At 36.1% G+C, this 13,874-nt stretch overlaps 1 protein-coding gene across 1 annotated transcript; it reads right to left on the bottom strand.

Moving 5' to 3' along the window:
* Positions 1-268: 268 nt before the first annotated feature.
* On the bottom strand, positions 269-6,894 carry LOC147411939 (RING/FYVE/PHD zinc finger superfamily protein). Its single transcript, XM_086454299.1, has 6 exons — positions 6,354-6,894; positions 6,158-6,243; positions 5,539-5,685; positions 3,346-3,469; positions 1,768-2,048; positions 269-677 (listed from the first exon to the last, which is right to left on the bottom strand). Exons 1-6 carry the CDS (start codon positions 6,514-6,516, stop codon positions 585-587), a joined length of 894 nt encoding a protein of 297 aa, XP_086310425.1. The 5' UTR covers positions 6,517-6,894; the 3' UTR covers positions 269-584.
* Positions 6,895-13,874: the final 6,980 nt, after the last annotated feature.

Genomic DNA, 13,874 nt, shown 5'->3' with positions numbered 1-13,874 from the left:
CGTGCGGGCAAGTAACATTGAAATTGACATTGGTGTGCACAGAACCATAAATGCTACTTCTCACTCGTATCTATGGTTCGTTCTGTAAAAACGTCTACGTCAATTGCAATGTCTACTGGGACTGGGACTGGGACTGGGCTGGGTTTGAAAAAACACAGCACCTAATAAACATCTGAGAGTAGTAATAGTAAAGCCCCCCAAGCAGACTTAGCTATCTATCTAGGGAGCATCTGCACTTGATAGAGTGGATCAAGCAGACAATACAATATGAAATTTAGAATCTTAAGATATACAGTGTCATTGATTGAATAATAATAATAATAAACATCCATTGGTGGGTACCCATTTACTTACATTTTGTCAGATTTCGTTCAATTAGCTTGCTGACCATGATTCACAAACTCATCTTTTTATCATACAATGAAATACCAAAACCAAAACCAATTTCTTCCCCCAGCCATGCATTCTTTAATGACAACTAGTCATGCAATGTGATCTGGCTGTGAGAACTCAGATGGTACCAACATAAGCTCGCACATATATATTATTATTCTTCTTTTCCTGTTTTAATCTCTCTTTTTGTTCTACAAAAGCTTGAGCAGTTTCAGACGCTCTTCATGCTCTGGGTCAAGCTTGGGTGGTGTATAACACCCACGAAGATCCTCCACTGTGTACTCCTGCAATGTTTTACAAAAAAAAAAAAAAACAAATGTAAGAAATTAAGAATATACCTCCCGGACCAATATTAAAAAAAAAAAAAAAGGAATATACTCCTGGGCTGACGTCAACTAAAAGCAAGGGCCCATGGGTTTCCACGTATAATTTTTAAGTGATCCTAGAAAAAGTGACACCTTAATTCTGTCAGGTTGTCTGTTTTATTTCCATTACAAGGAATATGTAAGTTGAAGGCCTAAATGGGTGAGAGGAAACCCCAAAAGAATGTGGATTGAGATGCTGAAAGTGGATATGAACAAATTTTCATAACAGAAGATGAGACTCTGGATATCATTGAATAGAGGAACAGGATTCGTTCGGCCGATCCCAAACTTTGGGATAAAGCTTCGATGATGATGATGCAACTTTCAGGTTGTATGCTCTATATCTGATAGCGCACCGCAAAGTATCAGATAGAGATGAGGTTTATTTACATAATTGTTCAGTGCAAGTGACTTAACAATGGATAGGATCATTCGATTGGTACATTTCAGGTCCACAAGTGACACGAGAAACGGCCCATCAACTTGCCATCCAGATTGACAAGCATGTGGAACACATCTATAGTCCATTGCAAGAACCTGGGAATTACAGTATGGCATCCCATATTGCCATGAAATTTCCCCAAGTAGTCATGGCTGCAGAGCCTGACATGTCATTGGACTGCAAAGCATGACATCTCACTGACATTCTAGTGTCTAATAAAGTTTGGTCTCCCTCTTATGTCTTATCATGATTACTACAAAACTTTCAGCTTTCTTTTACATTTATATTCTGTAAATACCAAGTGAGAGAGAATATTTATTGTAAGAACACTGATAGCAAAGAACAAAAAACAAACAAAGAAAAAGTCTTATAGAAGAAAATGGTTCTGTAATTCTGATAGTTTCTCAAAGGGAAATGATTTGTGAATACCTCCTGGTTCACAGGCCTAGGTGTCATAATCAGCGGATTGTTGGCAAGCAGAGTCCAACTGAAGCTTGAATAATATCAAAACTGTCCAGTGGCACCCTAATCTGGCTAAAAGAGAAAGGGTTTCATATGGAGCCATACCTTTGTGAGCTCCCTCTTGGCAAGGATATGATAGTGCCTCTGCCAAATTCTCTGGATGGCCATGGTGGCAGCAAGAAAACCATATGCAATGCCAAGGATGGCAAAGATGATGACAAAAATGACAGCCAAGGCAAAGCATGCTTCCATAGATGCTGGAAAGCAATCCAAGATGCCCCATCCATAGCAGCAGTTTCGACATCCCGCGAAGCGAGCGTCATTGTAGTTGGAGCAATGTAGTATCAGCCCGAAAAATCCTAGCATGACAAAGAAGGCTAACACCCCTGTACAGTTCACACATAGTATAGTAGTTAAAAACATGGATGTATCCAAGCAATGTTCAAAAGCCTTGATCATACTACGAAACCAAAGATGGGTGTCCTTATAAGGGTCTGTCAAATGGCATAGATGCAAATGTCTGGATCAAAATGACCGCGACATTTTTCAAGTCTTGCTATTTGGTCTAATATTTTCTGAAAATGCTGAAACCTAGAGAAATCTCTTTGGGAATATTTTAGTTGAAATCATTAAAGGAAATTAGTTATCTCCCAGTCTTAGTTGCATATTCCCCCTCTCCTGCTTGGGAATCTAAGTCCCTCTCCCGTTTCCTAAAATAATTTAAGTAAACTGGTTTGCAATAATCTCTTCCCCACTCCCACATCGGCTCCCACTTTGTCCAACTAAGCTTGCAAGAAATTGATTAGTTCTTCTAATGTGGCAAAGAATCATGAATACACATTTTCTTTTTATAGATAAGAATCATAAATATATCAATATTATATGATCATACTACGTTTACATCTCAACAAGTAAATATCATTTGTTTTGTGTATTTCCTTTACCACTTGTCCAACCATTCCTTGATACAACCCAAAGAAAAAAAAAATGAAATTAAAAATATCTTAATAAAGTATGGTCGCAAAAGGCCCTGCAATGAAATTTGTAATAATAATACACTCAAAAGCATGTATGGAAAACAAATATACCATGGGATGAATGACACTAAGGAAAATCTTCTATGCCAAAAATTAGATTATTGGATAACCATAACATCTAATCTCTCTCATTCTTTTGAACAATCAGGAAACATGTTCTGAACTCTGGTTAGCAGGGGAAGGAATAGATATAAAAAGAGAAAAAAATAAAATTGTCAACAATTTTAGTTTTTGGTGTAGGATGTCCACTTGGTGGTAGTAGTACGTGTATGGTAGTGCCATTGGTGGACACAGATTCCTTAGATTTCTCCATTATTTGTTGGAGAGAACAATATACAAACTTGTAGTTAATCACATTCCAATCTTGTTTTTTGTTTTTTTTTTTGTTGCTAAGAAAGGGATTGGTTGTTAATGGAGGTGAAAGTGGGTTCAACGGGATTTGAACCAAGGTCATGGGATCAACTCTCCTCAAGCCTTTACCACTGAGCTAAGTGGAACCTTCCGATACTTGCAACTTGTAAGTACTAGAAATTTACTTAATCAATTGTAGTAACTGCTAGTCCTTGGCAAAACATCTGGGGAACTATAAGAAACAGGCCAAGGCGAAGAGACAGCAGTCTGGAAGAATTGACATTACAAGGCTTACCTATACAATAGTAAAAGGGGATCGGATGCTTTGACAGTATACGGTCCCAGCCATCACTAAATGAATTCCTGAAGTTTCCATTTTTATCCATGAAGTATGCAAAGCCACCCATCACAGCAATCACCTGAAGATCAGAAGTACATCTTAGATTTACAGGCATGGTTAAAAATAAAATAACCCTAAAATCAAAGTGAGTAAGAAAATGAAATGTTTTACCCACTTCAAAATGATAGGGCTAATGTTCCACAATAAATTTGCTCTCTCTCTCTCTCTCTCTCAATTTTTGATCAGTAAGGGTCTAAATTTTTTAAAATGGTGGTCAAGATGACCAACTTGCTACAGGACAAGAACCATGAAAAAACAATACAAGAAGCCAAGCAAAGCACCATGTCAATTCTATAAAACCGTTCCCATCTAAAAAACAAATGTTTTAGCCCTAAACTCCTTCAAAATTTTACTCCAATAACACATGAAGCCCATAGTGCAAAAAATGATTTCACGAAGAGTGTGATCCCAGCCCCAAAACTCAACTAATAATCTCCTTAAATCGTCGATTGAAAGAATCATGAATTAGTCATGACTTTTTCAAAAAATCGGAGAATTTTGTCACTACGAACCCAACTGAGCAGCCTATGTACTTACAATTCCACACATATGGGAATTTCCTATTTCAATAAATAGAGACTTAATTTTCTTCATATTTAATCTTAGTTTAATCTCTAAAAAGGAGAGAGTGAGGCCATAAATGATGTGGAAGGAGGTACTAAGAATGTAAATCAGGGAAAATACTTGACTGAAGATTTAGTTTGTTATAGAGTTGAATTGCAAAATAAGATTTGTGTTTTTGGCCTAGTTTGGGATAAAAGGCATAAATGATGATGCTTATGGTGGTTTAATTATAGTCTAGTCCACATATGTTGAGAAAGTTTACTATTTTGAACATTTTAGCCCAAGGTATAGCATCCATTTTCAGTTTCTTTTAGTTTGAATGTATTGGGTTGCTATCTGGCCAATTTCATTACGAATGGACTAGTGTGGGTCAATATAGTCTAGTCCACATATGTTTAGAAAGTTTACCATTTTGAACGTTTTAGCCCTAGGTATAACATCCATTTTCAGTTTCTTTTAGTTTGAGTGAAATGGGTTGCTATCTTGCACAATTTCATCAGAAATGGAACTAGTGTGGGTCAATATGAAGGGTCAAATATTAAAAGCATTTATAGAGTTGCTATTGTAAGTTCTTTGCCAATTTGGCAAGCAAAAGAACAGGAAATCGTCTGCCGTCGAGTTCCTCCATATACGTCTACAATCCTTTTATTTTAATTAGGTTAAGTGTGATTCCTACATATTCTGGATGGTGTTTCCAATTAGTGGACAAGCTTTGATTGGAGCAACTCTAATCAAAATCATTCTAGCCAGGCACAAGTCTCTCTATTTGTTTAATTTTTGGCCTGGTTCACTTCCATCTATCCATAAGACATCAGTCCGGTCCCTCTCTGGAATTGAAACCCTAACTCACTAAGATTGAACCCATTATCCAGCCCCTAATCAATTTGTCCAAACAGCCATCGATAACCATAATTCTTCCTAAATTCCTGCCTTCTAACAGTTCCCTTATTCTTTGATAGTAAACCTCTTATCACTAACCAAATGTTCAGTCCCCTTAATCCACATTTAGCCATCCAAAACCGTAATCCAAACAGTGGTTCCCCAGCATGCAAAGAATAGCAGAGTCGTAGATGCTGTTGGCAAATTTTCTATTATGATCTCAACATTTTAGTTAGAATCCAATAATAATACTAGCAATAAGTTTATTTACCATAAGATAACAACATTGGGACTTAAATCACCTCCCAATGTGAAAGTGTAATTCATTTGAACCACAGACCATCAAGTAATGAACAACCGCTCAGGCGCTCACTCCTCAATCCAAGTAACGTAGAAGGAGAAATTGTATTGTGGTATGGGGTTACCTGGTTAATCTTTTTTGTTTCTTACCTCAAATAAATAACCAGAAACAATAGAGTAGAAGAAGGATTCATTTTTTTATAAATATTAAATGACAAAGAGATGTATTAAAAATAAAGCAGAAGCAACATAGCTTTAATATAAGACCATAAATATGATTTACACTTCATTATTAACCAAATGAACATGCAAATGATATTAATAATAGCACGAAGAAACACTTACGGTTTGCACTGCCATGAACACAAGTAGTACATCTCTGGCCACAAAAATTCTGAATTTTATTTTACGCCAAGAGTAGTCCTCTAACATTTCGACTCGAAGATGAAATTGTGCCTTGCAAGTTGTGCAGTGCGAAAAAGCAAATCCTTCCTAAATATTAAAAAAAAAAAAAAAAACAAAAAAGAGAGAGTAAATAAATTACATTAACTTAACCAACATGGTTTTAAATATCGTAATGTATCAGCCAACACAGAAATAAAACATTGACCCCAAAACATTGAATGTTTTGGGAATGTATCAGTATGTATCAAAATGGTTTTAAATATCGGAATGTATCAGCCGATATTTATCGGTATCAGCCTACACAGAAACGAAACATTGACCCCAAAACATTAAATGTTTCAGGAATGTATCAGTCCGTATCGGAATGTATCAGTTTGTATTGAATGTATCGGCCGACACCATATCGATTTTTTCATTAACCAAAACATTAATCGATAAGACATTCTAAACCTTGTTAACCACATTGAATTTGTTAAATTTTAACATTCTCTATTTAATGCGTTCAATTATATTGAATTTGTTAAATTTTAACATTCTCATGAAAGAAGAAGAAAATTACCTTCACAGAGCGCCAATGATCAAGGCATGAGCGATGGACGAATTGCTGAGTGCCTTTGCACATACATGGAGATATCAATTCTTCACCTACACCACAAACCCTAAAATTTAGATTGCAGATCGCAAAAAATTACATATGGAGAGGAAAAAAAATCTCTTTTTTTTGTTGTTGTTGCAAAAAGCAGTCATAATTAGACCTGGTTCGCCATCATATTCAAGGCAAATGCGACAACAAGCAGCCGATGAAGCTTCCATCTCTTCATCCTTTATCTCATTGGAATTCGCATGGTTCTCGAGCAGGGCATCGGAATCGCTTGGATTCTCCTGACTCGATGGCTCTAGCTGTAATTCTCCCCTCATTGATGACTAAAAAAGAAGAATTAAAAGGAATTCTAAAACCCTAGATGAACTGAAGATTGCTGCAAAGATGGAATTTTTCAAAGTCAATTGCTTTAAAAACGCTACACGATTTATAAGCAAAGCGATTTGACGAAGAACGGTAGTGAAATTTACGTAAAATTGGGTTAAGATTTTGAAGATCTGAGACGGTAATTTGGGAGAAATTCACCTAAAATTTGTAGGTAGATTCGATGAAAAAACCCTAAAAATGTTCGAAGAAAAAGACGATGACTTTCTCGAAAAAGGAAATCGGGAAAACTCAAGGATGTTCTTTATGAGTCTATATCGTATGCACTCAGGGTGGAGGATTGAAATCCTCCTCCCACATCTCAACACATGCCACGTAAGTCATAATAAAAAAATTCTAAAAAAAAGACTTATATCTTACGTGGCATGTGTTGAAGTGTGGAAAGAGGGCTTCAATCCTCCACCCTAGTGCATACGATCTGGTCTCTTCTTTTATATGACAGGGTGTGCGCAAGACGCACACGGCACTCCTAGAGATAGTGCTGTCGTATCTCAGACTCGATGTTAATTTAGAAAAATTCTCTCTTCTTTTGACACCCTAAATTTTATTTATCACACCCAAGCATAAGTCTAAAAATTACATATTCTTCTCCTAAAGGCTAATGGAAAAAAATATATATATACATGATGCTGAAGTGACCTTAAGATTGTACCTTATATCACAATTTCTTGACGTAGAAGTGTATAGAAATCATATATGCTTTTCATCGAGATATGAGTGTAAAAATATCTATGATTGGGTAAATGTGTTCAATTGACAGTCAAATAAGGAGAAATTTGTACTAGGTGGTGTTTCTATCTCTTTACTTGTAAGAAGATTGGTGTTTTTTTGTGCTCACAGACCAACAACCATTTGAAATGTGCACAAGGGGGAAAATGGAAATTTCTTGAAGGGGTCGTTTTGTGACCTTCAAAAACATGATCCAATGCCACAAGTTGTTCAAGGACGAAATTCTACGAACTAAAAAAAATATGAAGAAAAAAAAAATCACGAGTGAATTTTAATTTTAGATACCTGTTCATTTTAAGATTTTGAAATTTGTGGACACAAGATGGATGTGCGGACCGGAGAGAGAAATTTAATCTTTATTACTGATGTTATTTGTGGCACATGTCAAATAGTTGTTGGGTTGAAGATGCTATAAGTGAAACTTAAGGTTGTGTAGAGGATAATAATAGTGCGTTATCCAAACTGTACATGTGTCCAATCCAGTTAAATGGATTATAGTATATGTCAATGCTTCCCTACTCAACAACAGGACAAACCAAGGCAAAGAAGTCTAATCTGGCTGGTAGGTTAGGACAACATTGGTGGAAACTTGGTTTGCCTAGCAGGACAAGCTTGGTTTGAGTATTTGCATAATCCTGGTTTACGCGTATCAAGTCCAGGGATCTTAGAGGAGATCTCCCAAGGATTAGTAATTCAATCTCAAAAAGCCCAATTCTGTTTAGGATCCTTGCAATTAATGATTTAATTATGATCACATCTCGATTGAGGGGGAAACCTTGATTCAAAAGAAGGATTTATAAATTGAGGAATTAACAAAGGCTAAAGGATCTTTTGACCGATTGAGAAAAGAAGAAATTCTTATTATTGTTCTTATGTAACTCTAACTTGAACGTCGGAGAATTCTTGGCAGATACCACATTAGTGCTAACAGGAGGGATGAGGGAACAACTTTAGATCAGTAGAGCAGAGTTTATCAAGGCATCACCAGATCTTTCCTCTACAGGTGGTAATCAAAAGTTTACTCTATTTTTCCTTAAAAAATAAAATAAAAAAGTCTCACCATCTTTATCTGGAAAAATTTGCTATCGTCTAAGTCAGAAATTTTTTTTGACTTGTGCATATGGCCCATAAGAACCCCATACACGTTCTAATGGGCCCCATGTATCATTACAACATCCTTTGGGGTTCGAGACCACAATCTCACTAAATCCACCAATGCGAATTATCGTTAGTGACAAAAAAAAAGTTTTGACGTAAACTCTATGCATTATTTTGTGGAATTTTTGGAGCCATTTAGCTTTTGTAGGCCACTAATGGCGTTCTATTTGGATTCCACCCATAAAAATGGATAGACAATTACATTAGGGAATGCGAAAGCTAGGAAAGTTACTGGGTTTTCAAGCAAGAAAATTCCTTACCTCAAGACTAGTGCATTTGTTTTGGAGGGTAATTTTGTCATTTTGATTGTCAATTGTAGAGGTTGGGTTAGAAGCAAACCCGAACCTCACCTCAGCTAACTCAATTAAAAACTTGGCCTGAATTATGTTTACTTGGTTCATCAATTAGAATTCTAATTTGTGGTTAAGGTTCACCACTATAGTTGCACACTTCAGAGGAACGGACCCTTCAGATTCAATTTTGGATTGATGGAGTCAAACCATTCTGATTTGAAGACCAAGAAATTTTGAGAAATAGAGGAATAGAACCCCTTGAATTTGTACTCACAATGCTTATCAGTTTCGATTTGGGTTCCATTTATTTTAGAATCAGAATCAACATGAACCCTTATAGAGAAATATGATGATTCCCGATTCCAGGTACACTAAGAACTTAATCGAATCGAAATTGACTAGTTGACACTACTGTTGATTATGGGCTAGGGCGAGTTAGGGTCCTTCAACAAAACTTCTTCAATGAAAAAAGAATAATGATGAATGCCCATGCTTTTTTGGTACGCGACTAACGTGATAATAGGGGCACAGAACCGCAAATCTTTTTTGTCCTGTGTATCCCGAAGAAAAAGACCTAGATTTTGTGCCCTTACCACGTCGGCAATGTACCAAAAACCACAAACCACATGCATTCATCACGACTCTAATAATAATAATTTTTGAACACTGATCATTGTTGTAAGCATGACAACTGTAAAAGTAATTTTATAAGAGCTCTTCTATTGAAATTAAGCAGATCTATCACAAACAAACCCTAAGAGTTTGGTCCTAAAGACCATCATTTTTTTCCCAACTGACAAGGAATAAATGGGTCTCTTAGCTCTGTGAAGAATAGTTAACCCAAAATTGTCTCGTTAATTTGGAAGTTTGATTGAAACTTTGAAAATTAGTATTTCTTTGTACTCATAGCCATAGACCCCACAGTCAACTCCGCGTGTACAGGAGATTTATTAATCCTTTTGAAGACCAAAACCTTTGCCTATCTCTTCACCTAAAAATCTGTTGGCTTTCACCAACAAATTTTCCATTGGATTCTTGTGCTAGATTTTTAGTCGGATGTACGATTGTGCATTTTTCTGAAAACCCATGTTCCCATTGAAAGTAATTGCCCTTCCCATGTCTTTTTGTAGGAAAATGTTTTCCATCCCAATTTTCTAGAAAAATGATTTGCCCATTCTCCCATTGTAGTTTAATCATTTTTTTTTAAATTTTTTTATAATATAAATCAAATCTTTTTTTAAAAATTCGTAATGTTTTGAAAAAAAATATTGTGATGTAATCGACAGCTATTAAAATAGTGATTGTTGTCACTATGACTATTGGAAGGGAGGCTAGAAGCGGAAAAGTAATGAAGTTGGAGTGTATTGTTGGAAAAAAAGACAAGTGAAATGGAGATAAAGTCATTAGATGCGTCGAGATTTGGGCATTAGGAAGTAATAGACCACTTATGGTGTTTATTAGAGTTGTGATAAATTAGTGCTCTTTGTACATTTTCTGACATGACAACGCATAGAATCATAGATTTTTTTCTTCGGGATACATAAAGAAAAGATCTATGATTTTGTTCACATGCCACATGAGAGACCATACAAAGACCATCTAAACTTATTCATAACATAATGATGTGGTAATATCATTGCCCCACCTTCACAGATGTTTCAAACACAACCATATTAGGAAATAAGTATCTTTGTGTTTTATTATATGGACCACTTACGATGTTTATCATAGAGCCGTGATAAATTGATGCTCTTTGTATGCTCTCTGACATGGCAGTGCATAGAACCATATATTTTTTTCTTTGGGATAGACAAGGAAAAAGATATATGGTTCTATTCACATACCATGTGAGCGAGTCTAAATTTATTCATAACATAATGATGTGATAATGTCATTGCCCCACCTTCACCTATGATCCAAACAAAATTGCATTTTCCTAAAGGGACATATTCTTTAGTTTAGATATATCTAAGGGAGCGTTTGGAGGCCTTAAAGAGAGTCAAACATTTTTAAAACATGGGTTAGAAGTTTTGGAATGGGCTGATTTTTTGTGAGGATGATCTATCATTTTGAAAGTTCTAACTCATACATTGAAAAAATATTTGACTCTCTTTAGAACCTCAAAACGCCATATATATATATGGGTGACGTTCCTACGACCTATATTACGACTCACATTGCGACACCGTTTTTGTCTTATATGGGCAAAAAGATTTGGAATGGATTGATTTTTTGTGAGGATGATCTCTGTGACGAGGGGATCATCCTTGCAAAAAATCATCTCATTCCAAAACTTCTAACCCCAACAAAATTGATTTACAAAAATTGGACGGTCTAAAATTTTTCAACTTGTAAACATGGGGCTAGAAATTTCATAATGAGCTGATTTTTGATAAGGATGATCTCCTCACCATAGAGATCATCCTCATAAAAAATCAGTCCATTCCAAATATTTTTGCCCATATAAGACAAAACATTGTGTTGCAATGTGAGTCGCAATAAGGATCGTAGGAACTCGACCCTATATGTATATAAGGAACTGTTCGACACCAAACATTTTTCAAAACATGGGTTAGAAGTTTTGGAATGGGCTGATTTTTGGTGAGGATGATCTTTATGGTGGGGAGATCATCATCACCAAAAATCAGCCCATTTCAAAACTTCTAATCCCGTCAAAAATGGTTTACAAAAAATGGACGGTTCACGATTTTTCAACTTGTAAACATGGGGCTAGAAGTTTTGGAATGAGCTGATTTTTGGTGAGGATGATCTCCTCACCGTAGAGATCATCCTCACCAAAAATCAGCCCATTCCAAAACTTCTAACCCATGTGGGACAAAAATGATTGGCTAAAATGTTAGCCAAAATATTTGGTGCTGAACGGGACATATATATATATATATATATGGGTGACGTTCCTACGACCTATATTACGACTCACATTGCGACACCGTTTTTGTCTTATATGGGCAAAAAGATTTGGAATGGATTGATTTTTTGTGAGGATGATCTCTGTGATGAGGGGATCATCCTTGCAAAAAATCATCTCATTCCAAAACTTCTAACCCCAACAAAATTGATTTACAAAAATTGGACGGTCTAAAATTTTTCAACTTGTAAACATGGGGCTAGAAATTTCATAATGAGCTGATTTTTGATAAGGATGATCTCCTCACCATAGAGATCATCCTCATAAAAAATCAGTCCATTCCAAATATTTTTGCCCATATAAGACAAAACACTGTGTTGCAATGTGAGTCGCAATAAGGATCGTAGGAACTCGACCCTATATGTATATAAGGAACTGTTCGACACCAAACATTTTTCAAAACATGGGTTAGAAGTTTTGGAATGGGCTGATTTTTGGTGAGGATGATCTTTATGGTGGGGAGATCATCATCACCAAAAATCAGCCCATTTCAAAACTTCTAATCCCGTCAAAAATGGTTTACAAAAAATGGACGGTTCACGATTTTTCAACTTGTAAACATGGGGCTAGAAGTTTTGGAATGAGCTGATTTTTGGTGAGGATGATCTCCTCACCGTAGAGATCATCCTCACCAAAAATCAGCCCATTCCAAAACTTCTAACCCATGTGGGACAAAAATGATTGGCTAAAATGTTAGCCAAAATATTTGGTGCTGAACGGGACATATATATATATATATATATGGGTCAGGTTCAAACGACAACCATTTCAACACACATATAGACAACGTGTTTTGTCTTATATGGGCAAAAATGTTTGGAATGGACTGATTTTTTGTGAGGATGATCTCTGTTGTGAGGAGATCATCCTTGCCAAAAATCAGCTCATTATGAAACTTCTAGACCATCCAATTTTTGTTGAAAAATTATAGACCGTCCAATTTTTGTAAATCAATTTTGATGGGGTTACAAGTTTTGGAATGGGATGATTTTTTGCCAGGATGATCCCCTCAACACAGAGATCATCCTCACAAAAAAATCAGCCCATTCCAAACATTTTTGCCCATATAAGACAAACACGTTGTCTATATGTGTGTCGCAGGAACCCGACCCTATATATATATATATATATATATATGAGAAATGTTCAACACCCTAAGCTTTACCCTACATTTTAACAAACGTGTTTTGTCCTACATGGGTTAGAAGTTTTGGAATGGGCTGATTTTTGGTAAAGATGATCTCTATGATTAGTAGATCATCCTCACCAAAAATCAGCTCATTCCGAAATTTTTAGTCCTATGTTTACAAGTTAAAAAATCGTGGACCGTCCATTTTTTGTAAATCATTTTTTATGGGGTTAGAAATTTTGGAATGAGCTGATTTTTGGTGAGGATGATCTCCTCACCATAGAAATCATCCTCACCAAAAATCAGCCTATTCCAAAACTTCTAACCCATGTAAGATAAAACACATTTGTTAAAGTGTAGGGTAAAGTTTAGGGTGCTGAACTGGACCTATATATATATATATATATATATATATATATGGGTCACGTTATTACGACCCCCTTTGCGACCCCCTTTGCGACACACCTTTTTGTCTTATATGGGCAAAAATGTTTGGAATGGGCTGATTTTTTGTGAGGATGATCTCTATGGTGAGGGGATCATCCTGGCAAAAAATCATCCCATTCCAAAACTTCTAACCCCATCAAAATTGATTTACAAAAATTGGACGGTCTATAATTTTTCAACAAAAATCGGACGGTCTAGAAGTTTTGGAATGGGCTGATTTTTTGCCAGGATGATCCCCTCACCATAGAGATCATCCTCACAAAAAATCAGCCCATTCCAAACATTTTTTCCCATATAAGACAAAAAGGTGTGTCGCAAAGGGGGTCGCAAAGGGGGTCGTAATAACGCTGTTCTATATATATATATATATTGTAATATAAGGAGAGCTAAACCATTTGATTTTAGTTTGACAAATTTGACCACATTATTTAAGTGATTTTGATGTCTTGACGTGCAACACAGAGTTTCTTAGTGTTCAAACTTATAAAAGTTGGTGAAAGATTAGGCTTCTTCCACACCCACCTTGGAATCGAGAGATAGGAAACTTCCGATGTCAGGCAAAAATCATTGTCAGCTCAAGCAGACCATCATCCCAAGGTCTAGACC

Source organism: Akebia trifoliata, chromosome 1 (genome assembly GCF_017979445.1).
Source record: "Akebia trifoliata isolate Shusen 1 chromosome 1, ASM1797944v1, whole genome shotgun sequence".
Classification (NCBI taxonomy): domain Eukaryota; kingdom Viridiplantae; phylum Streptophyta; class Magnoliopsida; order Ranunculales; family Lardizabalaceae; genus Akebia; species Akebia trifoliata.
Note: the sequence above shows the minus strand (reverse complement) of the source record. Positions and strands in the feature narration are given on the sequence as shown.